General features: G+C 38.7%; 2 protein-coding genes across 4 annotated transcripts; one reads left to right on the top strand and one right to left on the bottom strand.

The window, feature by feature from the left end:
• Positions 1-130: 130 nt before the first annotated feature.
• On the bottom strand, positions 131-27,425 carry NUSAP1 (nucleolar and spindle associated protein 1). 3 transcript variants are annotated; one of them, XM_088166960.1, is made up of 12 exons: positions 27,287-27,425; positions 11,933-11,998; positions 10,675-10,869; positions 9,472-9,646; positions 7,757-7,846; positions 6,978-7,078; positions 6,182-6,241; positions 5,799-5,986; positions 3,574-3,758; positions 2,515-2,625; positions 1,898-2,009; positions 131-1,411 (listed from the first exon to the last, which is right to left on the bottom strand). In XM_088166960.1, exons 2-12 carry the CDS (start codon positions 11,933-11,935, stop codon positions 1,324-1,326), a joined length of 1,308 nt encoding a protein of 435 aa, XP_088023086.1. In that variant the 5' UTR covers positions 11,936-11,998; positions 27,287-27,425; the 3' UTR covers positions 131-1,323. The 3 variants fall into 3 exon arrangements, with proteins under 3 accessions (XP_088023086.1, XP_014724723.2, XP_088023085.1); XM_014869237.2 differs by lacking the exon at positions 27,287-27,425 and adding an exon at positions 13,139-13,440 and having other exon boundaries at positions 3,586-3,758; XM_088166959.1 differs by lacking the exon at positions 27,287-27,425 and adding an exon at positions 13,139-13,406.
• Positions 13,555-18,933, top strand: OIP5 (Opa interacting protein 5). The gene is made up of 5 exons (XM_014869193.2): positions 13,555-13,925; positions 14,063-14,129; positions 15,109-15,231; positions 15,696-15,777; positions 17,067-18,933. The coding sequence occupies exons 1-5, from the start codon at positions 13,586-13,588 to the stop codon at positions 17,220-17,222; spliced, it is 768 nt and encodes a 255-aa protein (XP_014724679.1). The 5' UTR covers positions 13,555-13,585; the 3' UTR covers positions 17,223-18,933.
• Positions 27,426-27,937: the final 512 nt, after the last annotated feature.

The following is a 27,937-nucleotide window of genomic DNA, read 5'->3' as shown; positions in this document are numbered from 1 at the left end:
AAGTGTGTTTCAGCTGTCATAAATTTAAGTAATGTGAAGCACTGACCTCCACAGTGACCTTGTTTAAGTATACTGTAGCAATATTAAATGTACCTGTATTTTATATGGAAGAGAACACAATGAAGCAGGATCTTGTACTATCATTTTCCTTTTGCACAGAATTCAACAGCTTAATTGTAGAAGAAGAATGAGGGTTATTGTTTCTAAAGATACCAGAGCAAACATCTTTCAGGGAGTGAGAGGCAGGTGAGGAATACTTGGCACAGGAAAACACTGCAGTAAATACAAGTGTGAACAAAAACAGTGCCACAGCAGTTATACATAGCATACTAAATGATAGAGCCAGTGATAAACAGGACATATACAAAATATTTATTTCCCCTGTAACATTTATAAAAAAAAAAATTGCTTTTTCTTGACATTGCAGCATATATCTGATGGGACACTAAATTCAGTGAAACACTTACTTGCTCTACAACTGAGATTACAACTGCTATATTACCTCTCTACTTCTGTCCCTAACAAATCCAGACAACTTTCCTGTGGGTTTTTTAAATGTAAAATAACAACTGCTTTTAAAACCAAGGTATTGAATGTACCTCAACACAATTATAACCTCTTTTAAGCATCTTAGAGATGAAAAGCAAGAGAATTTTAACATCTATTTACTATAGAAAGGTACAAAACCTTAACTCAGAGCATTCAGTTGGTAATTTGTAAATTCAGTTGTGACTTTTTTCAAAAAGGTAGTTTACAATTACGTTATGCATTAGTTTGCCAGAGAGCTTGCATATTTTTTCTTCTCTTTGAAATTTTCTTTTTCATAAGCATGCAGTTAGAAATGCTGAAAAATTGCTGTAATAGACAATATAAGGATTGATCTGGAGAACAGGGCAAGCAGGTACTTCCAACTCCTGTCACTTTGAACACTAGAACATTTTGAAACTTGCTATCTAATGCCTGCACTCTAGCACACAACAAGTGCATTCTGATGCACAAGTCTATCCTAAGTTGCAAGAAGGCTTCTTGAGCATCTTTTTTCCATTTACATTTTCTTCTTTAACATCTTTTAATCAAGTGAATTAGTTAAATGAAAACATTATGAAGCAACAAGAGAGTTCTAAGCCCCTGAAAGTTTAGAACTCTCATCTGAGTGGAGAAGCTAATCACAGAAACATTATGCTCAGAGCACATTGCAAGGTCTCATTAATTGCTTTCTGGATTCCACTAGCTAAAAGCAACGTGAACCATACAGAGACAGCACAAGCCTTTACACAACAGGAATAGTATTTACAGTGATGTCTTGGATACTTTTTATTCATCCTAGCACGCAGATAGGCCTCTACGTTTTCCAAGAGCACGAGCCCTTTTCTTCTTTCTGTCCTGCTCCAGTGACTCACGCCTTTCTTCCCTAGAGGGGAAAAAAAAAAAAAAGAGACCATGTCAAGTTCCATTAAAGGTAGAGACACAAACAACCAAAGGAATCTGAAAATGACCACGGCCTAACACGAATTTAATCACTGTGCTGCCTTTGCCATAGGCAGAGATAACAGTACTGTTATGGACCAAACCCAAAAATGCAGGCAAATACTTCTGCTCAGGCATGCAGGTCTGTTACATGCACTCTGTTACATAGGTAACAGCATGTCTATATTGACAGCTTCTTCCAAGATGAAAGTAAATCTCCAAACTCTGGAACTGATACTGTTCATGGAAAAGAAGTCTAACAAATTCAGTGCAGCCTTTCGTTGGCCTTCCTGAGATTGAACAGTCATTGGAAGGAAGAATGGCTTTAATACAAAAGTATTTTTTCCTAAACTACATTTAAATCCTATTAAGAATGAATCATCATATTATTTTAAGTACCACTATCTATAAAAAGACGTGGTATACTAACCTTGTCTGGAGACGTGGCTGTTTGTAATCTTTCTTATGTGAACAGATATTGCTGCCACCAGACCTACCGAGAACAGCATTTTCTTTAAATTCTCCCCATGGTTTTAGTCGTCCTACAATTTAAGGGAAAAAGAGAGACTAGTTTAATAATTTAGTAATTGTGTGCTTAACTTCTTATAACGAATGCCTCTAAGCTGTATGATCAGTTTCACCAGGCCATTCCCTACAAGTAGCTCATCTGTAAGTAGTAACAGGTAACTTTACTTAGAAGTAACACTCACCATGCAAAGTTCAGCTTCTCACATGAGATTTAAAAAACTCACCTCCATTGTGTAAGGAATGTTTCATATTTCCTGTACTATTCAGTGGAATACAAGGATATTTATTCTTGTATTTATGGGCTTTTGGTCATAAAATCCTAATCTTCAGTAGGGAGGGTATTAACGCATATATTATGAAGAAATTTAACATCAGACTGTGTGGGAACCCAGAGAGAAAGGAAAAGGGACAAGAGAAGAGACTGTAAACTTTGCTCTCACTGTTTGTATCAAAGCAGCCCTGCAGGAGCAGCTGAGTGTGAGGGCTGTGCCCAGCACACACTGCACAGGGTCACAGTACCTTTGTGTGGCTGATACCGAAGGGGCCGAGAGAGACTTGCTTTGAGATCAAATGTCTTCTTTCCACTCGTGGGTTCTGCAGATTGGGCTCCAAACTTGAACGGGGTAAGAACTACAAAAAGCATCAGGATACCATAATTAGAGTAGCAAGAGCATCAATGTACACGGGAAGACCACATGACAATTATCAAGACCAAAGAGCCATTAAATGCCCCAGCTGCTACCTCTGAAGATAGAATTGCACACAGCTGCCTTGAAATAGGGAGGGCAAGAGCTGTAGGGTACTGGCCCTTCAGTTATGATTATACTATCAAATCTCTATACAGATCCATGTGTTTTTCTAGTCCTTCAAGGCAAATTGTATTTCTTCTATGCCCCTTTGGAACCAAGTGTTTTTTCATGCTAAAGAAGCATTCTTTTGTAACAGGTCAGCTTCAGATCAGCATGGAACTTTGCTTGCCCCTTAAAAACATCAGTATTATTATATAGCAAACCAGGAAGCTCTGGGTTCTTGACCTGTGCAAATATTCCTGTGATGCTAAGGGTGTCAATGACTGGATAGCAGAGCTGTGCTGCTGCAGAGATTGTCAGTAATCAGAAGACTTCTGATTTTTCTTAATTTTAGTTCCTGAGTTGATCAGGGTGCAGAGGCTAATAACTGGTTGTCCTAAAGCACAGCTAGAAGCCTGACGCATGCTAACTCCACAAGGAGAATGAGACCTCTGAGAAGGTGTAAGGAATTTCTCTCTGTACAGATAAGGTGTCCCTGTATCTGCTATATGAATCTTTTGCTATGTAGTCCTTAAGGTCTAGAAGATTTTCTATCCTCTTTACTGTAGGTAGCTAGATACCACAGGTTTAAGTCATGGCATCTAAACCTTTTAGTCAAACCACTGGAAAACAAAGGAAACAAAAACTACTGATTCTGCAGTTTCTGGAGAACCAGTCATAAATTAGAGAATTAAATAAAAACCTGGGTCTACATGACATTTGGTTGTTAAAAGCTTGCACAGTAATTCAGGAAGACAAAAGTCTTGATCTGAAAGAGCCAAATATTCACCATCCACTTTACCCTTTGATGCAGTCAAATCATTGTTTCTTGCATTTCCCTTACTGTTCTTCTGACTTCTTAGTTTGCAGCTCTTTTGAGTGTCAGGTGTGCAGATCTCCATGTAGGGAGACATTCTAGATGGAGTCTTGGTAAGGGAGCGTTTGTGCTCATTATCTTTTGTGGCTTCCGAGAACCTGAAAGGTTTTAGAAATATGAAGACAAATTTAGTCACCCACAAGGAATGTGAAGCAATGTGCCAGAATATGGAAGACTCTGCATTCTACTTTTATTACAAATAGAAAGATTTAGTTAGCTGTGAAAGATGTTCACAGCTCATACAAAAAATGTAATAAAATACCTTGCTGGTATAACACAAGCCAGTGTCAATAGCAGTAAGTAATATTAGAAACTACAAAGAACTGACCTTCTTGTTGTTTTGAAAAGCAAATATATTTGGATGCAATAAGGTAGTAGATTTATTCACCAACAAGTATGATTTACTTTAGATCTGGATTCTGTAGTAAAGCATTGCATATTTTGTTAGTTTTAAAATTCAATTTAAGAAAAACTGAAAGACAACTAACAGAATGCTAGACGTCAAAGACCTACAAGCTGAAAATTTTGAAACATGCAGATTACCTGCACACCAAGACACATACATTCTTACACATGTATATGTGTATATATACATTTTTAATGAGTACCTATGATTACTTATATATGTGTACATGCATAAAATTCAAAACCTTGCAAAAAGGTACTGAGAATAAGCCATAAGAGTGCAAGACCTAGAATGACTGAGTAAATAGTGAAAAAGCTGTTTCTGTGGGCAAGCAAATTTATGAGGAAGTACAGCATGCAAGGTCCAGAGTGCAACTTTGGACGAATGGAATGTCTGAAGCCAATTCTGTAAGTAAAGTTTTAGTTCACGTATTGCTAGCAGACAATTAGGGCTGCAATGAAGACATCCAAGAGGACACTAGAGGCAGTGCATTTTTTACATTTGTGATCTATTGAAATCAAAAAGAGGACATTTAAAGTAAAAACAAGGCCGCTAAGTTTATAAACTTGATTTTGACCTTTGAACAGCAGAACTTGCATTCCAAAGTCACATAATTTTATATTATCAGACACCAATAAAAGAAACTGCATTATCTGACTTAAAAACAACAATCCCACATGCACTTTAGTCAGGGACAAAAAAAAAAGCCCCAGCAGCCATGATCTTAGCATGCAAAAGTTGAAAAGTGAAGGTCACCAGTGAAAGTAACACAACCAAGGCCTGCAAACAACCATGTATTGTTAGCAAAGGAAGAATGTCTAATCAGAACTTCAGTCACTGTGGAAAGTTTAGGAAACTAATTAAAGTCAAAATTAATATAATAGTTAGAAATCAACAAAGAAATAGTAAAAATAAAGGCTTTCACTAGAAATCCAAGCAAAAGAATATGTATCAATAGGATACCATAAAGGATGTCCTTTCAATTCCTTCAAGATGTTTATTAATCAAGACTTTAGGAAAATTATTAAGAAGCAAATAAAACATGCTGATAACAGAAGTTCAGGAAGCATTAACACTAACAGAATTAGATTATTGTGGAGGAATGATGACATATACATGATGTTCTAAAAGGAAATGAGACAAGGTATAATAAATAGCACTGAGTAGGAGTTCATTCATTTAGCAATTCTTCATGACTTGTGGTGCCAGCTTGGTTCCCATCTCCTAGAAATGGTCTGTTTATAGTGGTCCATCACAAGAGGACCTCTGCTGTGACACTAAAGGGGAGGGAAAGTAGAGGACAAAAGAAAAGAACCTAAAACCATTGCAAGACTCACCTGGGAATACTGAAGAAAGTTCTGATTTTAAAAAATTTACAGATAAATTAATTCAGATAAACAGAAACTATTAGGTTGCCTGGCAAAATAGAAAACCTAACACACAATAACAGAAGAAAAATAATTTGCTTGATTTTGCATCATTTGGCTTTAGCAAAATGAAGGCCAGGATTTGAGATTCTTCTAACAGACATAAAAATGAAGAATGAAGACAGTAACAGTACAGTGAGGCTTAAACCACACACAAAACCAAGCTGAAAGTTAGTAATCGGAATTAGTCTTGAATAGCTCATGTTTGGAAGAGAAATAATGTAGCAAAAGTCACAGTCAGTGTTGATTATTTCACGTGTATCACATCAAAGAGCTGGCTGGTAGCTTTGGTTTGTTCTTTTTACCTGACATTCATTTTGGATGTTGAAAGAACAGAAGGAAGAAATGAAGATTTCTGGGGTAAAATACTCCGAGTTGCAGCATTCAGAGAATTGCGTGGTGAGCGCCGGAGGTTGCTAGGAGTGCCAACGCTGCAGAATCTGCCTCTTTCTGGATTTGGGCTGAATAAAAATCTTTTGCCACTGGCTTGTTTCTAGAGAAAAGCAAATTCTGAGTTACCAGACTCTGCTGAAAATTTATCTACACAGCAGCAAAGAGGAAGGGAAAATACCCAATGAATTAGAAGCATATGGCCTGTTCAGTTTTCTCCCCTTTTTTTTTTCCTCTTTAAAAGTATATTTTAAATATAAGTATTTTTACTATTATTAAATTGGCCTGACACACATACCTTAGAATGTGGAGTGTCTTTTTCTGATGCTCTTAAGGGATTTGATTTTCTGGCCAACACCTGCAAATAGTAATTTGTCTGAAGTATACATTGACACAATATAGATCATTTATTTTTTTTAATGTCGTGTTCAGGAGTTTCATTCATTGTTACTGCTTGATATGGACATGTCAGTGCTAGAGTAACTGACCTGAAGAATTCTATGGCCATTGACATATTCATTCATACATTCATTGATACATTGCTGTCGTTTGTTTAGGCTCTACTGCATTTTGTGAGAGGCCCTGTTAGCAGCTTTTTTCACCCATGTGAGGCTGAAATACAGGAACTGAGAACAGCACATACTGCATGTATTTTTAAAGAAAATCACATGCAGCCATGGGATGATTGTTCAGATACAAAAGAGAAACTTAATATTTAATTCTTCAATTTGAAAAATACCCCCTTGGTTAAGTTTTGCAGCAATTTAAACAATTGTAAACAACAGTTCTAGGAGATCTTTCACAAAAGTAATCGTGACAATTATTTTTACTCAAAAACAAGGTAGTTGTTGGTTTCTACTTCTGTACACTGTTAACATGTAAAAACTCCTACAATCATATAAGTTATGTACAAATAACTATATATAACTAGTTATGTAGAACTACAGTTAAATTTCATTGGTTATAACATTGCACTGCATGGTCACATGACCAGCTACTTGCTGATCTAAAGAGACCTGGTAGGATTTTGACAGAAAGGCACTGGAAATAAATGAATATGCCAGCAATGGGTATCTTCCTGTCTCATCTCTTACCTTGACTGCGCTGCAATGTTCATTCAGTTTTTTTTTCCTCTCAATGTAGTCAGCAATAGATTCCATTTTCTCGAACTGAGCCTGGTGCAACTTTTTAAAGTCTAAGGAGTTCCAAAGATAAGAAGATTCACAGGTCTGATATGGTTCTAAGGAAGTTTAGTACTTGATAGGAGTATTTTGTGACATCTATTGTTATGGGCTCAAAGAAGTCAACACATCCCTTTAATTAAGGCTGTAGACACAGGACCAAAAGAATCTATTTCACCAGCTACATGGCTCATTACCAGGTAATCTGGAGGACTATAGAATCATGGTTTAAAGACCATCTAACCCAACCCCCAAAATCTGCAGTTAAAGATAACAAATACTTCTACATTTGAGATGATTTAACACATTTTAAGAAGTGATGAACATGAGCTCATGTATAGTAGTACAGCACAACCATATTTATAAAGTGAAAACTAAACCAGCAGGAGTAATAGCATGTATGTGTTCCTATTCTTTGAAAATCATCAGTGCAAGTATTGTATCAAAAAGTCACCAATATGTTCAATAAACCAGTTTTTTAACATACATGCCAGTCATTAATTACCATGAATTTACAAGCTGGAATAGGCACCTTGAAACGTAACATTTGGGAAATTTGCTTTGTTTGCTTGCTTTTTAAAGAGAGAATATTATTTTATTTAAGCAGAAATAGAAATTTGAGTTGTAAAAAAACTAAGTCAAGTCTACACAGAGTGAGCACATCTCTTTCTAAAGATGGTAGGTTTTCTTACTTGGTGTAGTAGTTGTCATTCCCATTCTTGCAGACCTAGAGGCACAGCCTGCACGTACAGGGATCTTCCCTCCTGCAGGATGAGCATTACCTGATACAGTAAGATTAGACAAAAATCATTACAACTCCTGGAAGATTATTTAAAGTAATCATAGAAATTTTAAATATTGTTCCAGATTTGTTTCAGAACACATTTTTCTCCTCAAAGTGGGTGTAGGTTTTGAGAAATAAAACCAGCTGGAATAGCTATGTTCTATGTCTCTCAAAAGTATTTTAATTGGTTTGCCAGTAGTAACATATCTTGACAAACCACAAGCCCAGCATGAATCCTAAAGTCATATTGGGTTGGCATCTTAGGATAGTAAAAATTTTTCAGGGAAAGTTTACAAGAGAATTGTGCTTGTGGTAAATAAAAACTTTAAATTCACAGGCCTTGGATTTGTGTTTTTTAAATGTTGGTACTAAAGAAGAAATAAAATACCTTTTGACCAACTTTTCTGCCACTGCCTTATTTACATACAGAGTTCAAGTTATTTTTGTCATCTTTGCTCTCAGGTATAGTAATAAGCTCATGCTCACATTTTAGTGATTATTTTCTCAAGAAAAAAAAATCTGGTAAAGACTTTACATTAAGTTCAACATTTGTATATGAACAGCAAACACTTGCATTTCTGGTCATTCACATCCTGTCAAAAGTAAACTTAGATGACCTCAATATATTGAAAGAAATCCTTATTGGAAACAAATAATGGTATGAGGTTAAAAATAATTGTTGGAAAATCAATTTGTCCATATTAATGCAAACACTTGTTACTACAGCTATAGGAAGATGAGCACTGTACCAGCTGTCAGGATGAGTGCTGCCTCAACCCAAGCATCCTCCACATACCTTATTGCTTTTGTTTTTAAAAGAAAAACCCACATTCTTGAATTAGTTCAAAATTATTGGTGGTCTCCCATAAGATTGTCCTTGTAAATTCTATGGAGCAACAAGGATCTCTACAATAAGCTTACAAACTACATACACTGAGCCTAACAGCAAATGCAGGTGTGTATCTCACTTGACAGACCCCAAATATCAAGGTATTATCAGACTGGGTAGACAAACTCATTTCTTCATGTCAGCTACATACACAAAGCAGTGGGGGATAAATTAATTCATACTTTCAGTGGCATCATGTTTGAAGGACTAAAAATGCCACCAGATGAAAAAGTGATCCAGTGGAATATATTCAGATACTCTGAGGTAGTTCAAACAAGTGATAAAGGATTCTATATTCTTTTGTGCTAATTTTACTCCTAGAAAGGAAAAGTTAAAACTGTTTGCCTATAGAAAAAGGCAAATGAAGCATGAGGAAGCAAGTTCTCCCTTTCTTGCCACCTCTTAGAGGCCAAATAACACCTCAAGGATATTCTAAGACACTAATCCTTTTGGAAGTGTAAAATTCAAATACACTCAGATCTCTGAGAATCCCTTCACTAAGGGTTCTGAAGTCAAAGCCAGCAAAATTCCTACACTGCAGAATTTGTGGATTTGTGTTACAATATGTTAAACAAGTAACACAAACTCAAACTAGACCAATTTTCTGGTATCCCCAAAACAAGGTACCAATCTACAGACATGCCACAAAAACCTTTGAAAACACAATAAAAATTATCTTTTCGTTATTCTAAGTAGCATAAATTCAAGTTACTTTTATCCAATTTTCTACTTACGTTGTTCTCCCCTGCCTTTAGTAGAAGTCTTCTCTGCTTGTTTCTTCTGTCCAGTACCCATCCCTGGATTCTCAACAGCTCTCTCTTCAGTTATTTGGTTGCTGTTTTGTAATACCTTCTGTCCCTTTTTCTGCTCACCCTGAGGCACTTCATTTTCTTTCATTTCAGAATGCACCTGCAGTTCAAACGTACTTTGTTAAACCAGTTTGCTCCAACTGGATCTAAAGAAAGGCTGTTGCTCTGAGAACAGTGAGTCAGTGGAACAGATTGCCCAGAGGTGCACAGCCTTCATCCTCAAGGGTTTTCAATATGAGATTGGATACAGCCTAGAGCACTGTGCTCTAACCTCATAGCTCTATCTGCTTGGACTGGGAAATTCAGCAAGAGATTTTCCCAAGTCCAAACTGAATTAACCTGGGAAATCCTTACCCTGTTACTTCACAAACTTAGATATATTAGAAAGCTTTGACCTGTATAGCTCTCACATTTTAGTATAAAATTGCCTTTATAGATAAAAGTTACTTATTTGCAAGTAAGAATAAATTCACTGGAGATGTTACTTTTTAGTACTTTTTAGTTGTATTTTTGCATACTGTACAATTCTCTAACAGTAAAAGACTAACTCTCATTTTCTCATTTCCCTCCTCTACCTCAGTAAAAGTCTTTCAGACAGTTCTTAGTTTACCTACTCCTTGTAACTAAAAATAAAGTTCTACCTCCATCTCACCTTGAAACTTTCTCTCCCTCAGTCATACAACCCTCACAATAAAAAAAATTATGAGGTTTAGGCAACTGTGCAACTTCTGATAATTTTTTCTCTATCAAAAAAGCAACAGCCTTATTTTAGATAAATTGTGAAACTAGCCTAAGATTCAGAATAGTATAATGAACTAGTAAAAGCAGTCTTACACTCAGATAAAGTGTTTGGAATTGTATATTTCTTAAAGGAATTTATTTTCTTGAAGCAATGACTAGCAAGTCATGTCTCTCTATTATGGGACAGCACATAGATAAACAAAAGTCAGTGCTACAAAATACAGAAGACCAGTACCAGAATGCTTGCATATGAATTTTTATACATGTCTACACATGAACACACATATATAAACTATAAATGGTGATTGAAAAGAAATCAAGTGTGCTTAAATTATGCTCAGAGAAAGGGAGGACAGTCAGCACACAAAAGCATGCAATGCAAATCACCTGTTTCTCATCAGAAAGCACTGGGGTTTCTTCACTGGTATTAGTTTCTTCATGGGAGTTTCTCTTTTTTCTGATTATTTTCTGATTATCTTTACCACGTCTTTTTGTAATAAAACACAGTGAATCAGACATAATTTCCTCCTGATTGCTCAGATCATCCAATTTAATGGAAGCAGATGCACTCTTTACAGGACCCTGTAGCAGAAAAATACTATAACTGAAACACATCCGACACAAATATAAATTAAATACTCCAGGAATAGTTCCAATTTCATTATTGAGAAGAGTATTTTACACAGGGGATAAACAGTAGCATGCCTTGTAGCAGCATAGTAATCAAGAAACTGGCACTATCTAGATTCCCATAAGCATCAAAACCTATTGTTTGGATACTTTGAAACAATTCCTATGATTAGTTTATCACATTTCAGTTAAATAAGATTATAAAAGCCTAATATTTTGTATTTGAAAACTAACTTGCATGATGCCATGACCCTCCCACATTTGTGGAATGCTCTGCAACAATAGAAACAGGGCTCCTTTCCTGCTTGTGAAAATTTTATGAAAGCTGACAAGGTTTACACCAGTTCCTCAAGCTTTTAAAGAAGATTTTTAAGGGATGCACTTAAAGGGAGATGCATTTTAGAAAAAACAGAAAACAAATTTTTTTTAATCAAAAGCTTCAAAAACAAACATTGCCACACTCAACAAAATAATTCAGATAAACAGAAAACTTAATAAAAAGTTAAGAAAACAACACAATACTAAGAGGCAAATAAAGGAAGTAGCACAACTGTCTTGTTTTCATTATAGTGGAAGTAAGTTGTACTATATGCAAAACACTTTTCAATTACTATCTAGTCCCCTTCATTTAGGCATGCAAAATGAATGAAATATTTTTGTATTTGGTACTGAATAGTTTGGAGCCAAACAAGCAAGAATTAAGATCTGTTCAGTGAAAATGAAATGCTATTGTTCACAGAGAATAGTTTTGTATTGATGCTGAAAAAGACACAGTTAATTTTGGCAGCTGGAAGGAAAGCAGCTTTCACTCATAGAGGCCGCTTCAAAACGAACATTAGCATATCTATTTCTATCAGTACATAAGTACTTTAAACTAAGGGCATTAAGAAGAAAATGATATTTATATTACAGTTCCCACTGCAGTCAAAAACACTCTTCAGCACATGCCCCATCTATGGGTTACAAATTAAGATTTACATCACTTAAAAGCAAGAGCTGATTTATTATGTGTTACCATATTTTCATTTTCTTCTTTTGTCCCCTCAAAATGTTTCTTCAATGATTCCAACAATTTGTCTGCCTGAAGAGAAATTAAAACAACACATGAACCAGTCCATTAAGTCATAGAAGAGCTACATAAGCCCAACCTGCATCCTATAAACCGATCCAACAAAGAAGCAGAACATTTCCTGAATCCAACAGGATAATACAGACCTAGAACGCTGCTTGAGTCACTCAATTAGAGAAAGTGCCTAAGGCCACAGATAAATATGTAGCATATTCTCCACAGAGGCACGAAGGCAAAATTTCCCTGCCTAGGCTTCTCCTGAGCTATTTTCCAGGAGGTTAACTGTTCAAGGAATGAGACAGTTTTAAGCCTCACAGTGCAGCTGAACTTGAATTAAAATCGTATCAAATTTCTGCAATTGCTTCTGTCTTGTCCATGCTACATGCAAAACATTCTTTTCATCCCTTGTATGCCTCCAGTAGTAAGAGTAATAAAATAACGCTGAAAACCATCGCTGATTCGGGCTATGAAAGACTCAAACACCTAGGTGGAAAGGTCACCATGAAAACAACCAAAACACCCCAAAACTAGCATTCCCAGAACAACCCTTAGTCCTGTGAGGTCAGGGAGCTGCCTCGTCCCCCCAGGCGGTAGCTCTTTCACTTAAGGCTGGGTATGACTTGTGCCGTGGCTGGCCAGGCGGGGCCAGGCCGTGTCACACACGCACCTGCAGGAGCTCCAGCCTCCCTGGCGCTTCCTTAAACTTCTGCCCTTAACCGCCACCGCCAAACGCGCCCTCTCCTCCCTTAGCCAACTCCGTCGTCACTGCCCCGCCCACTCCGAGTCGTGAAAAAACTAAACAAAACCAAGCCAAACAACCAACCGCAGCTATCCCCACTGGGGGCAAACAGCGCGGGGATGCGGGCGTGGGGGAACAGCTGGGCCGGCAGGGCCCATTCGACGGCCGAGGAGCACCGGAGCCCCGCGCTCCCCCTCCCCGAGTGCTTGCCCGCATCCCGGACGGCAGCACAGCCCCCGGGGCGGCCCATGCGAAGTCACCGCCGCACAGCGCAGGCGGTGCCGCTGCCAGCGCCGCTCCGGACGCGGGAGGGACCGGCCCGGGAGGCCGGGGCCGCGTTCCCTCGGCTCATAGCCGGGCACGGGGGGAACCCCGGAACTTCGTGGGCAGCGTTGCCTCGCAACCCTCCTCACCCGAAGGTTGGCCCTCAGCCCGGCGGCTTTGGCGATGCGCTGGAGCTCGGCGTATTTCAGCGCTTCCAGAGGCTGCAGCGAAGCGAGCGCCATGACAGCACCTCCGAGCGGCCCGGCGCGCCGCACGTCAACCGACACCGCTCGTGGCGCCCCCGCCGTTCAAACTGGCCCGCCGCGCCAGCCCATTGGCTGGGCCAGAGAAGGGGGCGTATCCCAAGGGGAGCGGGAACCGCCAATGGTGACGCGGTCCGCCGCGCGTGCTTATTTTCGAGCGCGATGAGGCGTTCCCGGTAGAGAAAGGCGCGCGCGGTGTGGCCCTCTGCCCAATAGGCGCGGGCGGCGAGGATTGACACATCCGCTGACCAATGGACACGCAGACGTACCAACCGTGCTCCAATTGCGAGGTTTGGAGGGCGGGCCCCGCGTCCGAACGCTCGGCGGGAGGAGATGGCGGTGCGGCGGCAGCTGCAACAGCTGTTCAAGGACCCGCAGCGCGTCGGGACCATTGTGCTGGAGCGGGCGGCCGCCCCCGCCGCTACTGCCTGTATCCCGCAGTCGGCGTCCGCGCCGTCCCTGCCGCCACCGCCACCACCACCGCCGCCGCCGTCGCCGCTGCCGTCATCTCCCTTGCAGCCGGCCGCGGTGCCGGCGTCGCCGCCGCGGCGGCAGGGCCCGCTGCCGGAGGATTGCGCCGTGTTCCACTGCCGCGGCTGCTGGACGGTGCTGGGCGACTCGCTGCAGCTGTGCGGGCAGGAGCCGCCGGGGCTCAGCGTCCTCGTCTGCTTCAGTGAGTGCCTCGCCGGGCCTGCGGGTGCCGAGGACGCGCCGCTGCCCCGCGCGGGCCTCGGGGCGGGCAGCGGCGGCGCGGCTGGGGTTGGTCCGGGGGCTCTCGGTTGCAGCGCATCTCTCTGTCTTTCTCCTCAGAAGTCACGAACGATGTGACCTGGGAGGACTCGCTGTTGGTCGGCCTCGAAGGAGCCCTCCTGGGATGGTGCGTATCTCCCGTAGTTTCTGCTTTCGGGCCTGCCGTGAGTGGCCGCCCGGTAAATCGTGCGGGCAGAGCCGTGCGCGGGGGGTTCTGAGGGGCCTGGCAAACTCCCAAGAGACTTCTGTGCCTGTTTCGCATTTAGGATAGAGAAACCTTTTGTAGGGATGTAGTTTTCATTTGAAATTAAAAGTTTTGCTGCTCTAACCTCTTATGTAGAAGTGGAGAGAAACATTCGAGAAATGCAGGAGACAGCATGTAGGTGTTTTTCTTTCCTAAAAGATGTCTTACTTAAAATATATCTAGATTGTGTTTGGTTTGGTGGGTTTTTGGTTGGTTTGGTTTTTGGGGGAGGGGTGGCTTTTGGTTGGTTGGGATTTCTTAATAATGGCAATTAAAAACTTGTCCTGCCCTATTCATGAACCTGCAGTTAGCAAGATTTGGTAATTTAGTCTAATGGGAAGAATGTAAAATGTCATCTGGGGCCTTACAGAACCACTAGCTTGTTTATGTTTAAAGGCTGTTTCACCTATTATAACTGATGCCTTATATTTAAAAAGTTCCCAGTCCTTATGATGCCTTAAGGACAGGGAACTTTTTCAATATAAGAGTTGCTCTCTTTTTGACTTTTTTCCTTGCTCCTCTGTCTGCATGGGGCAATAATCTGTTTTATTAGAAAGAATTTTCACCTAGCACATGCATTGTTTCATCACTTAAATCATGTTTGAGTAAAATTGTCTAAACCACTTTGTGATAAGATGTGCGTTTTCTTCCTTAATAGCAACTTCACTTATTAGAGAGATTCCTTCTTTTAAAACATGCCCAATTTCTTATGGTTATGTTGTTTTTGCACATGTTATTTTTTTAAGCAGGAGGCGTTGTTATGCCTTGGATTTTGCCCCAGTAGAATGGAAGATTTGCACAAATATGCAGCATCTGTGGTTTCAAAAGCTTCTGTTTAAGAACACTTTTCCCTTTCTTTTAGTGCTTATTATTTATTATCCTGTCGCTCATGTGGCTTGGCCGTGGGCTTCATTCTTCATTCTTGTGGCAGTGACCTGGCCTATCTCCGAGACTTGTTCTGTTTCTTCAAGGACTGCATCATCTGGTGAGTGCACTGTATTCTTATGGTCACTGACTTTACAGGTAGTTGTAAGTTACTGTACAAGTAGCCTACACCTAACACAAGTGGTTTGGCTTTTGTCTGAGCATATTGGTGTGGGATTTTAATATCCTTGATGTCTAAATTGTGTTGATTTGAATCCCTTTGATTTGCCTTGCACCTCTTGAGTGTCCTCACGTAATGTAAGGCTTCAGATTTACTTGGGTGCAATACTGAGATCTCTTCAATTGTAATGAAGCTGTAAATTACTTATAGCTGGTGATGAGAGGATCTTGATTCCAAAGTAAAACCATTGTTATGTTTTGAATATTTTTATAACTATTACTTTTGGCAACAACCTTGTATCTGCTTTAAAATCATCTTAAATCATCTGTCTAAATGATGCAACTATTGATTTTTTAACTGTTTTTCTTGTGGTTTTTTTTTCCCTTTGCCCTTTTGTTTTCCAGTTACCTCTTAAAAAATCAAAGGATTATAGAAGCTTCTAAGGTGAATTTTCCACCCGTGACTTTAAAGGAACAAATGCACAAAGTAAGATTTCCACAATAAAGGAAAATGCTTTTAAATTGCTGATAATTTTGGACATTAATTCAAAAACATTGATACAAATGTGGAGTTTTTAAGTGCCCAAGATTGAGAAAATGCTGCCTTATGTGACAATAACTAACTTAATACATGAGACGTGGAACATTTTCTAAGACCCCTAAACTGCAGAACACACCCAGTTCTAGCTAAATTTTGGCAAAAAATTTGTTGTCCTTTTATCTCTATCCCTTGCAAAGGCAAAAACCCAACCCCCAAGAATCATTTATACAGATTTGGCCTAAGTATTACGACTTGTGTGGTCATTGTTGAAGAATTTAAAAATATAATTTTTTTTATTTGAAAGGGATTTTTAAAGAGTTACATTTTTATGTCTGTGTAAGCCCAAAACATCATGGCAGTATTAGTAGTTTCAGAGACAACTCTAGGACCTCCCTCCTGTTTTGGTGTTCAAATTGGATGTTCTTATCTGACTAGTTGTTAGTTAATTACCTGTGCCTTAGCTCAAATACAGTTATTGTGTGTAGGAGACAGCCAGCATACCCAGTATTTATTTATTTGTTCCTTACTTTGGGTTTGAGTTTAGATTTTAGTTTCTCTTGTAATGGGCCTTTGACATTTCTTAAGTTTGGTCTTGTTCTGAGTCATCTTCCAGTTTCTGTAAGATCAGAGTGTTTTTACAGGTCAAGTGAGGCTGATGCAAAAATCTTATCCAGGTAAAACTTCTGAAGTCGAAGTAAAAATATGTGATGGAAGTAAAAATACGGTAGCACTTCATTGCAAACACAAATTATGTGCCTGTAGAGAGTTTTCTTGTTGACTAGAACAAGCTCAAGCATCTGGCCTTTGCTTTTTGAGACATGATGTCCACATGTATTTCTAAGCTAATGATGAAAGTTTGTCAACATATTATCAAAGAAGGTCTCTGGCTGTGTGAAAACTTGAGTTAACTAGGAAAGTTCAGATTCATCATAGTAAAACTGCAGCAGCTCCATCTCCTTAAACAGTTATTTCCATTATGTCCCTGGAAGGGCTGTACTGGCACACATTCATCCATCTCCAGTTTGTAGTAGTGCAGTTTGTAGTGCAGCCCTCTGATCTGGGTGCTGGTTTTGTCAGTACTAAACATGCAGTATAGAGATCAAGCCCTCTGTATTTTCCCATCTTGAAAGTGAGCTGCTCTTTAGCCACTTAAAGTGGGGTGCAGGTCATTCAGAGATGTGCTGTTAGAACTGGTTTTGCTAATTTTAACACTCTTAATTTCTCTTTTTTTCTAGGTGAAAGAAAAGCTTGTGGACTTCCATAGTCGCATAGAATTAGTGATAAGGAAGCTGGAGAAACTGGAACAAAATAATTATGTAACAGAATGGCAAAACTCTTCAACAGATCCAGATGATCTACTATCAAGATATGCAAGAGTTAATGCCAACTAATACCCATTTTCAATAACTGCTGGAGTTGTTTCTGCAACTCTGCTGAGTTTGGTCATAACGAAGAAATAATACACCAGACCAGGTCTGAGTGTTATCTGTCACTTGATCTGTGTGTAGAAAGAACTGATGATGAAGTGCATCCCTTCAGGGGAACACCTGAAAACCTGGCATACTGAAGTTATGCTTGGATAACTGAATAGCTCACCCATGCAGTATGTCACTCTCTGAGGCTGTGTAACTGTGGGTTTGGTTTTTCTAAGGACTTCAGGGGGAAAACCAAAAATACTTAAGTCAGGTTTCTGGAGCTATGTAAAACATACTTATTATTATTAGCAAGGTGATGATATTAAACAGCCACCATTACAAACTGAATATTCTTAGAGACCTGAAGCTCTTATCCTACCTTGTAATACAAACACAGTGTTAATGGCAGCCTTGGTTTTAATGGCAGCTAGTTTTTGGTCAAGTGGCTCATTAGCTACATGTGATATGTGAGCCACTGCTAAATGGACTCCTGAATAGTTTTGACATTTGCTTGTGTGTGTTGCCTGCAAAAGCAGCAGATAAACACATGACAGATGCTGCAGTGTTCTTAGTGCATGAGTCTGGTTGGCACCATGGAGGCAGAACACAAGGTTTTGGATTTCAGGTACAGGGCAATACATGCCTGGGCAGCCCCAGGAACAGGACTGAGTCAAATTCTACCAGCAAAGGCTATGAGCAACTGCCTTGAACAGATTTGAGCACTTCTTTCTGTAACATCAGCTATGAAACCAAGGAACAGTCTTCTGCACAATCATGGAAGCACTGCTTTCCTGCAGTTATGATTTGCCTGTTGCCTTCAATTGGCCAGTTAAGTTGTTTCATAAAAAATTCTCTCGGTTGAAAATTGGTTCTGCTTATTTCCAAATGTTTCGAAAATAATTGTGCAGAAAACACTATTTACCCTTTGTTACTGGGACAGAATATCCCTAACTCTTGTTTTTGGAAGATTAAGGGCCCTTTTCCTCTCCCTTTTGCTGCCTAAAGGGCTAATGTTTTTCCGTAGAGGAATAATGAACTTTATGGAAAGTTTAGTATTTGTCTGTATTAATCTAGAGAGGATTCTATTTACTTGATCAGCTTAATTCCAGTAATTCAAATTGCCTTTTCTTTCCATATATATGACCAGCAGGTTACAGACCTCAGTGCTGCTGCTGCCAGTTCTGTGTTTTGTCTTATTTATAAAATAACTCATAATGGGTTTGGAGCAGAGGGGACAAAACTCACTGTAAGGCACCTCAGAGGTTTTAGGTGGGCAGCTGGTACTTAGGCTAGTACTAATGCTCACTGTTCTGCTTTCTGTTTGGGAGTTGTGTATGATCTCAGTTCATTGTGGCAGCAAAACCATAGAGTATCAACAGTCATTCTGCAAGGAGAGGAGGGACTCTCACAAATTCTAATACCACCATTGAGGTACTTCCTTGTGTTGTTGCATGAGTCCTAGAAATGTGGTTGAAAATAGCAATGTTTGATTTTGCTCTTTCATTCCAGTTTCTGCATTGAGACTGATTCTTGCTACTTTATATCTATACTATGAATAATGCTAAATTGTTTTGACTCATTACTGTTGATCCCTAAAAATAAAGAAAGCTGTCAGTTACATTTTTGTATTACATTTAAAGTTGTGAAGAAGGAACTTGTCAAATAAAAGCTGAAATTCAGAAATTCATATTGTGCAAATCATTGCCAATATTATGTGAGTCCTAAGGCTACTTCTTTTCCTTTGATTAAGTTTTCAGAAAGAAAAACATCACTTCATCTTGCTTCAGTCCTCATTTGTTTTGAAGCATCAAAAAATGGTTCCTCAAATTATATTACTTAGCATGAATTCAAATAAATAGTGAGTATGTGCTGAAAAATAGCTGGTAAATTTTTAGACTGCATTTCTGCAATCTTTGAAATCTTTGAATCTTTGACCTCCACCAACCACAGAAGAATTTTTTCATAAATCTAGTCATCAAAACAATAATATATGCATAAAACAGTTTTATGAGGGACCTTGTTATTTTTAGGCAATCAATACAAGAAATAGAGGATTTCTGCTACCCTCTAAAACAGCCCTTGAAGCTCTTAACTGGTAAGTTATGCATCTTAGAATGAGCAGAATAACAGTTTTTGTTTAGCTGCTGTCTAAGTCAAGTGCTCTTGTGCCTGAAGTCTGCTGGAACAGCTGACCCCAAAGCAGATACCCAGCATATATGAATTCAGCTCAAGTTGTTTTGACAAAGCTACAGCAAGTACATCTCAGAAGTGGAATGGAATGTACAGTAATTTGGTTAATTTGTCTTCTGAACAGATGACACAGCCAGTTTTAGTGCATTCTCAGCCTGTGCTGCTTTATTGCTAAAAAAATTTGTATACAGGTGCAGAGTTTCCAGGTTCATTTTTAAACAGTTCCTCTTTACAGTGTCAAAAGAATAAAATATTATCTTGAAATCCTCAAAGATGCATAGATATAAAAGCAAGCTGCCTTTTGGAAAAAATCAGAATTTGCAGGGAGACATTCTTTCACTGATACCATGTAAAACATGTGCAATGGGAGTACACAGTTCATAGTCACACCAATAATTTCCTCCACTAATTCATGCAAGAATGCTATCAGACGTTCAGTATAAGTATTCTTTAGCCTATTAAGTACTAAGGTAATTTTTAGGAATTTCTACCTAATACTTCTCCTTTGCTGTTATATTTTTCCAAAGGAAAATAACTTCACTGACATCCTGAAGTAGCTTATTCCCCAGGTCATACTGAAGGGAAATACAAAGGATACAATGGCTTACTCATTAAAAAAAAAATATTTAACAGACTTTAAAACCATGCATAGTGTTCTAAAGAATTAAAAATGACCATGGTAAACCACTGGACTAGATTTGTCTTAGAAATTTTCTTGTTTCTTGAAGAAGTTGGCTCAAAGACTTTTACTCAGTCTAACTTGTGATACCATGGAATAGTTCTCTTCTCTTATAATATCCCTATCTTCATTTGGCAATCCTTACATATCTAAAAAGAGCATTAATGGGTAAAACCACAATTCCCACTCTAAACCCAAAACATAGTGCTTTATGAATGGTTGGCTATGAAGTATGAACAGGAGTTAACTTGACATACCTTTTCTTCCTCCAAGACACTTCTTTTTACTTGAGTGAGGACTGAGCCTCTGTACATGGAGAAGTGTTCTGCACAAGTTAAGCCCACAAAATTAAGCTAAGCTACAAGAATGGAATTCTGAAATAACAAGCCAGTATTCTACATATTTAATTACAGGTCTAAACTTGGAAAAGTATTAGTGATGTAGGGTATGCCACACATTCTTTTATTTTCAAACTGCCAGCAGAGATTGCACTATCCACTAAGAGACTTGAATTACAGAGAACACACTAAGAGTTTACAGAAAGATGGCACCCAAATTCCCTTTTATTTAGTAAGTGAAATAAAGAAAAAAAGACAATTGCAACCTCTGTTGCAGAAGATAAAGACCTTCAGTGATCAAATCTCATTTTCTGTTTTTAAAAATCTCTTTAAAGAACTTAAAAAATATACAAGATTATCAGTATTTTCAGGTTCATTCCTGCGGATGCCATTATTGCTGGCTGGTACCAGTATGTTTCAGTACAGCTGCCTATGTGGCTAGAGTTACCTGAAAATACTGTCTATTAAAAAGCTATTCAACACCTGAAAAATATGTACTGTGCTTTTTAATTTCAGTCTTCTCCAAATAATTTCTCTCACCACACTCAAACTTATTACCTACTGTCTGGCAAATACTACACTCAATTTGAGTCTGTGGTTTCTGTTACTTGTTTCTTGGCTTGGGTTTTGGGGTGATTTTTTTTGTGGGTTTGTTTTTTTTCTTTCCCACCAGTCGGTCCCCCTGCACTGTAAGAAACTCTGCACCCTTTTCCTTGCTACAGCTGCAGCAGGTGAGAAACCTCCTCTCGCCTCTAAACATGCTTAGTTCATGCCCTGCTTTTTACATGCTCAGGACAGTGATATGAACCTGACAAGAGGTTATAAAGGCGAGTTCTGCTGATCCTGGTTCCTGATTTATAGTTTTGGTGCCATGCTTCTGTCCCTATCTATACATTCTGCCCCCTTCTCTACAGAGGCAGCACATTCTCTAAAAAAACCCCAAAATTTGAGAATCAAAGCAGGAAGTTCAAGCTATTGGTATATTAATTCCTATTGCTTCATTATGTATAAATGCATATCTCAATTAACTGGTAATAACTACATTACACTAGACATTTTGAATCATGCATAATTAGAATACTAGCTCTAAGATTTGGTTTGTGGGCCTGTGCCACTTTCCTTCAGTTTCTCCACGCAGTTCTTCATGCCCAAGGCATTACAAACTACCTGCCTTTTATTTGACCTGCAAACACACTCATTTGGAGGGGAAGTGGAGAGAAGCAGACAGGATTTACATAGGACACACTGAACAGAAAGTTACCTTCTATCTTTAGATGGGGTAAAGTCTTGGGACTTTGTGTTTATTATAACCCGGTACATAGGCTCAGAGACAGAAACATGCTCTGCTGACATCCTGAACACTGACACTTCTCTAAAACGCAGGAGGAAGAGTAGAGACTGAAAGGGAACAGACATCAGAATCCACGGTTAGTGTTCTGCACTGCTGAACAAGACACCCTGGTTCAACTGCTGGCTTTTGTGTGCCAGTCAAGGTGCTATAGGGGCAAAATGCTGGATCGTTCTGTGAAAGAAATCCAGTGGAATCTAACTTGAACTGTCATTCTGCAGCTCTGTACCTGACCAGCAAGCAGGATTATTAGTTTTGGAGGAAGACCAGCCAGTTTCCTAAGGATGCAAGAAACAGTAATTTCTAAGATTTGCTATACAGCAAAAATTGTTCTAGCTTCAGTATTTTTTCCTTTCCTGTCCCCAAAAAGCCAGACTGCCAGCTCTTGATAATGTAATCTTGATGTAAAGCGTCAGTATCCTCAAGCTCAGTACAATTTCTTCTCACTATCAAGAAGTCTTTGCAAGACTTTATTTTTTCTCCTCAATTTGACAATTACCCTCAGTTTCAGAAGGTACCAACAAGAGTACAGTCTAGACCTTCTGCAGCAGCACTACTGCATATACAAACAGAACATATTTGTATCATCTGGGTTTAGTGCTGCTAAAGGAGGAATGTCCATACTGATCATAATACCTTTGATATACCACACCTAAGTGTGGTAGTACCTAACGCTTCCACTTAGGTTTAGAAGCTGTTAAATCAAGGATGCTGAAGAAAAAGTGATGCCATAGTACAAGAGCTGAAAGGCAAAGGAATTCCTTTTGTTGCTGTGAGTAGTAATTCCTAGTCTAGCAGCCCACAGAATTCAGATCATTATCGAAAGCCTGAACTAGAAAGTATATGTAGATAGCTTGCCTGGCTACATAAGTCTTTATTTCCTCCCCCCTTTTCTGAGTGGATATACCCTTGAAGAATTCTGTTCAGCCACAAAGTTCATACTTCTGAAGCATGAAAGTGACTTTGTTTTCATAATAATTTCATTATTATGTAAATGTACTTGCTGACCACAGACCACAGTAAAGTCCTCATTTCTCTAATGTAGTCACAGAGCAATCAAATTAAGGTCCCCATGGCCAGCTTCCAATTTTATCAAAAATTCAATAGTTGGAATTTAAGCTGATTACACTTTTTCAGATCAATTAGCTTTTCATAAGCATATTACATATTAGCCAATTTAGACATTCTCATGCTTATCTTGTTACTTTATACTGTAAAAATGCTCACAGCCCTCACAGTTCCATTATCCATTTATGAAGAGCCAAAGTGCTTCACCCCCATTCTTTAAAAACAAGAAGCTTCCATTAAGCTGGAACACACAGTCTAAATAAATTACTTCAGCTTTCCAGAAGAAATGCAGCCAGATTGATCTAAACCTCTGATCAAGTAAACTCTTCAGAATACATTACTATCTGTTGGGCCATACTGTATCTATAGACACTGAAAACTGTCAAATAGGAGAAGTTTACAACTCCTGTGGTTCTTCTGTGCAACCCTTTGATTGAAGTAATTTGTTGGATGCAGATCTACAGGTGTAGATCAATAACCCTTTGTGTTACCAGAGGCTTCACAGTACTTTCCTCTGCAAAACTTCAGGCATCAACTGAAATCAATTATGGTCTGAAACAGTATTTAGCAAGCTGAAATTATTTTCTGCTGTAACGTTTTTAGAGTTCTACAGCTGTGCTTGGCATGTACAAATATTTTGAGTGTCAAGTGCTCACTAATGTTTTTAATTTTTTTTTTCATTTAAAGACTATCTCAGATTGGTCTTTATAAACAAAGAAAACAGAAAGTACTTCTCACCACCAAAGTTTCTAACTTTAGAATCAGGTTCTCTTCACAGTACAGTATTTGGAAAAAGTTTCGTTTCTCAGAGAAATAGAGCAAGTGCTAGGCTACAAAAAAAAGAAAAAAATTACAGGGACACTTCAGCTATCCTTTCAGAGAGAACTGTCTGCCCTTCCCCCAGCACTCACTGGCAGTGCTTCAGACATGTGGCAAAACTAATTTTTCTTTTTTTAATATATATATCAAGTTCCTTAACTTAGTATTCAAGTTCCAAATTCCCTCCAATGAGAGGAACATAAGAAGAATTCGCCCTTCTTCTCAGGAAGACTCTTCACACAACACCCTGCAGCACAGAGCGCCACAAACTTATTTGGTTATTACCCACTTACTCTACTGTACAGCCTTGCTAATGCAAGTTATTTACTATCACATGCAAAACAGTTATTGCTACTAAAGTTCTATTTTCTTATTAAATCATCTTATGGCTTTGTTTGCATCAGGGATTCTTCCCCCTACATACTGTGCTATTTTGCATTCCAGTTTCAGAGGTATTTTTCAATTGATTCTCCCAAGCACTAAACTACTTTATTCAATGGTACAGCTACATCCATTTAGAATTGAGCCTGACTCTTAGCACAGGTCCCCCAGAGCTCTGCTGTAAATGGCCCACCTATCCAATTTTCTCAGAAATTTATTAGATACAGAGGGTTGTTTGGTCGGTTTTGTTGGGGTTTTTTTCCCTGTTACATACATTAACTCTGCCTGGATTACTGTCATTGCACGGAAGTACATGCTTCTTCATTAATTACTTTAAAGATATATCGTACCAAAATTACAAAACCAAGCTACCCATTCCCTCCCTCCCCGTAATGGCCATTTACAGGCAGGTCTCAGGAAAAAAAGATGCAGTATCCTCTCTAAGCTAAAAGAGAGAAATGGGTGAAGAGCAGCACTGGCATCAAATACAAGACTTATTTCTAGGAAATCAGAGGATGCCATCCACAGAGCAATGCACATCTCAAGAATTATACCAGTCTCCTATTTGACCAGTCCAAGCTGCCCATTGAGTGCTAAATCAATTTCACTTCCCTGGTCTAAACTTTCCTTCTTGAAAAAAGCAGAGGGAGAGACAGAAATCATTAAAATTGAGCTTAGAGCTGGAAAGCAAAACTGGAAGTTAGCTAAAATACAAGATATTGAATTCTCAATAATACAGGGGTGGGGAATCTCTGATCCATTGGCTAGATACAGCCTGCTGCACAGATACAGGCTGCAACATTGTTTTCCAACAGCCTTTGACCTTATCATGTTCTTATTAAGATGTATGTAAATGCAGGATCCACCAAAGTTATTTTAAGATTCAACAGGACTTCAGCCAAAAAAGGTTCCCCATTCCTGCAATAATGGATAAAAGTCTTCTACGCATAATTAGCACACCACATTTTGCAACTATTAATTTATCACACAATGAGGATAATGTTTTGCTAGCTCTAATAATCATATAATCAGGTCTGAAAAAAAGATTACTTAACAGAATTTTGTAAATGATCTGAAGGTAAGAGATGCATAGAGAATGCACACAAACTCCTTAACATATTCATACTTCTCTGAGTATATCACAGGACGGGTAATAAATGGTTCAATAAAATTGAAAATCGAAGAAAACACCAACAGAGATTAAAAAGAAAAGAATCGCACTGGTAGAGGTGAGAATTATGGATGCTTGCATACTTTAGCTTACTACTACAGTTAGACAGACAGACAAATATCAAAAAGTCAACTATGATTCTATGAAGCCCATTAAGTGAATGAGTTCCATTTCTAAGGATAGCATTGCCATTGTCAAAGGGAGGATACTGCATGTTTAGACCATGTTTGTGACACTTCTAATTGTATCCTTTCTAGTGTTAATTACATTATCATCACTGTTTACTAATAAATTTGTCACTCAGAAATTGTAAAAATACTACTAGGCTCATGCACTGATCCTAACATGGCACTACAGTTTGCTACAAAGCACTAATGCTTATGGAACTATACACATCTCAAAATGGAAGACATTGGTGATTTTGTTGTTTTCAAACAACTTGTAACATCATTTTGTCCACAAGTATTAAAATATATATATGTATATATATATATGAGCTATTGCACATGCCCCTTGTTTTTGTAATCTTTCACATGGGAAGATTTCCAACCAACATAAAGAAAAAGTGGAGCAAGAAAAAGTGAGTCAGATGAAGCAGCATTTCCAAACACAGCAGTTGTTCAAAGGTGCTGGCCAGGAAGGTACAGCAACGGGGGTCTTCTGGGCATGCACTATTGGAGTATTATTTCTGTGAAAGCCACAGACCCTTAACCTAATAAAATCCTGATGTTCTAAAATTAAACTTCAAAACTAATGCTGCTATACTGTTATAAATAGGAGTCAAGAAAAAAAATCAGTAATTCTACTTTTTTGTTACAATGCCGGGTTACAAAATATTGAGGTTAAGGAGCTTAGATTATCAGGTCTCTAGTCAGACAAATTCACAATTTTTGTACATGTCCACAGAAAACAAAAATACCTTCCTGTCCCCAAAGTATTTTGTCATCAAGCTATGCAAGAAACACCTGCAATCTCTAACATCAGAGGGGTAAGTATGGACAGAAGGAAGAAAAGAAAATTTCCAGATCTAAAATCAGACATTTCTTATACCATATGCTTCCCACCCACTGTAATCCTATGAGATTGACAGTATTTTCCATCACTTAGAGATGGATCCTGCTTCTACAGACATCTCCATTAAATCCTATAGATTTGAAAGTGTGCTTTTCTAGTTGCCTCCAATGCCAGAAAATTCAGACCATATTCAGCAAAGAAATCCTAAGTCAGGCCAAGCTGGTGGTTGCCTCATCAAGCTCAATGTTAACTTTTATCACACAGCTCACCACAATATTACAATTTTAGAGCACCTCTGCTCATTAAAGTTGGCATTACTTTGATATGCAGCATCCTGCCCACCACCCTTAAGCTTATGTGTCTGCTCTTTGCTTCATGGAAACAAAAAATGGGTAAAGCTGTCATTAAATCCTATTGTTACAAAACAAGTCTAAACAGAGACATTCCTTGGAGGATTAGGATCAACATCAATGCTTGTCCTCACTCTGCTATGGAACTTGGTCCCATATTATGTCACCACATTTTTTATATTAGAATGCTGCCCTGGCAATCTATCACCAAGATTTAAGAAAGATTTCAACTGTTTGCTTTTTCAGCCATTTTCAGGCTGTCTGGCTCTCTCCAGCAGTTTTCTAAAAGAAAAAAGAGAACAAAACAAGAAATGTAGAACACCTCCCCAACCATTTTAGTATCTCCCATATTTTAAGCTAGCAAGTCATATTTTCTAAATCACAAGCTTGGAATAAGGTGCACTAAGAAGAGTTTCAGATTTGAGGTGGAATATAATACATATCCAAATTCTGGTAGTTTTTTGCCAAAAATCTTACTTGTTATAGATAATCCCATAGCAGGGAGCATGTAAACAATATATGCTCCCATCTCAGAATGACAGAAAACATCCTATATAATCACAAATTACATAGATGAAGAATCTTGTGTAAACATAAGAACCACCAGATTGTGCCTTAGTTTGGGAAGGAATAAGAAGAGCCAGAAAAAGGACTGTACTAAGTATTTCTGCTCTCAACTCACCCCTCTTACGTGGCTAACATTCCATTCTCTTGGGCCTATTTCTACCTAGATGATGGAAACATACAGGTCCTCTCAGTTCTCAGTCACAAAAGAATCAAAAAGCAAAATTCCATCAGCAGTAGGGAAATCTGAAATTGTGTCGAGGAAGCCAGGTGGATGAACTGCAACTTTACAGTTCTAGTCTCTTCCATCCCATCAGAAGTTAATTTCTATAATAAAGATGTTCTGCCCATCTCTTCTACTGTAGAGTGGTCTTGTTCCTTTTGATGCTAAGGACTCATAAAAAGCCTGAGGAAGGGAATGATTTAATGCAAACCTAGTCATTATCCTGTTACCCCAGAGGCCTTCAAAGCTTCCTTTTTCTTTGCTAAAAATGAAATGATGCAGAGTAATTTCTTCTTCAGGTGAAAGCTCTTCATATCCTGCACTTACCGAGGCTCACACATGCAAATATACATTTTGATCACAGACTGGGATACACAGTATAGACAAGATAATTCTGTATTTGTTCTTGTGCATTAGCTGCTTTATGTGAGTTGACATCTATCTACAAAGTCAAGCCTGGGACCTGGGCTAGAAAATACCTGTATGAGATGCCCCTAGTTGTTTGATAAGTTTCTTCCTCATGTCAGAGCAGAAAGTGTTCTGGTT

The sequence above is a fragment of the Sturnus vulgaris genome, chromosome 6 (assembly GCF_052056855.1).
Source record: "Sturnus vulgaris isolate bStuVul1 chromosome 6, bStuVul1.hap1, whole genome shotgun sequence".
Classification (NCBI taxonomy): Eukaryota; Metazoa; Chordata; class Aves; order Passeriformes; family Sturnidae; genus Sturnus; species Sturnus vulgaris.
This window is presented reverse-complemented; position numbering and strand designations above follow the sequence as displayed.

Bases quoted from the DNA above. Each gene is read 5' to 3' on its own strand.
- NUSAP1 (XM_088166959.1), bottom strand. From the start codon at position 13,231: ATGGCGCTCGCTTCGCTGCAGCCTCTGGAAGCGCTGAAATACGCCGAG. The intron at 6,242-6,977 runs GTAAGAGATGAG...TACTATTTGCAG, and splicing joins AACATTGCAGCGCAGTCAAG to GTGTTGGCCAGAAAATCAAA. The intron at 2,626-3,573 runs GTGAATATTTGG...TGCTTTTTGTAG, and splicing joins ATCAAAGGGTAAAGTGGATG to TTCTTACCCCGTTCAAGTTT.
- OIP5 (XM_014869193.2), top strand. From the start codon at position 13,586: ATGGCGGTGCGGCGGCAGCTGCAACAGCTGTTCAAGGACCCGCAGCGC. The intron at 14,130-15,108 runs GTGCGTATCTCC...CCTTTCTTTTAG, and splicing joins GAAGGAGCCCTCCTGGGATG to TGCTTATTATTTATTATCCT. The intron at 15,778-17,066 runs GTAAGATTTCCA...CTTTTTTTCTAG, and splicing joins TAAAGGAACAAATGCACAAA to GTGAAAGAAAAGCTTGTGGA.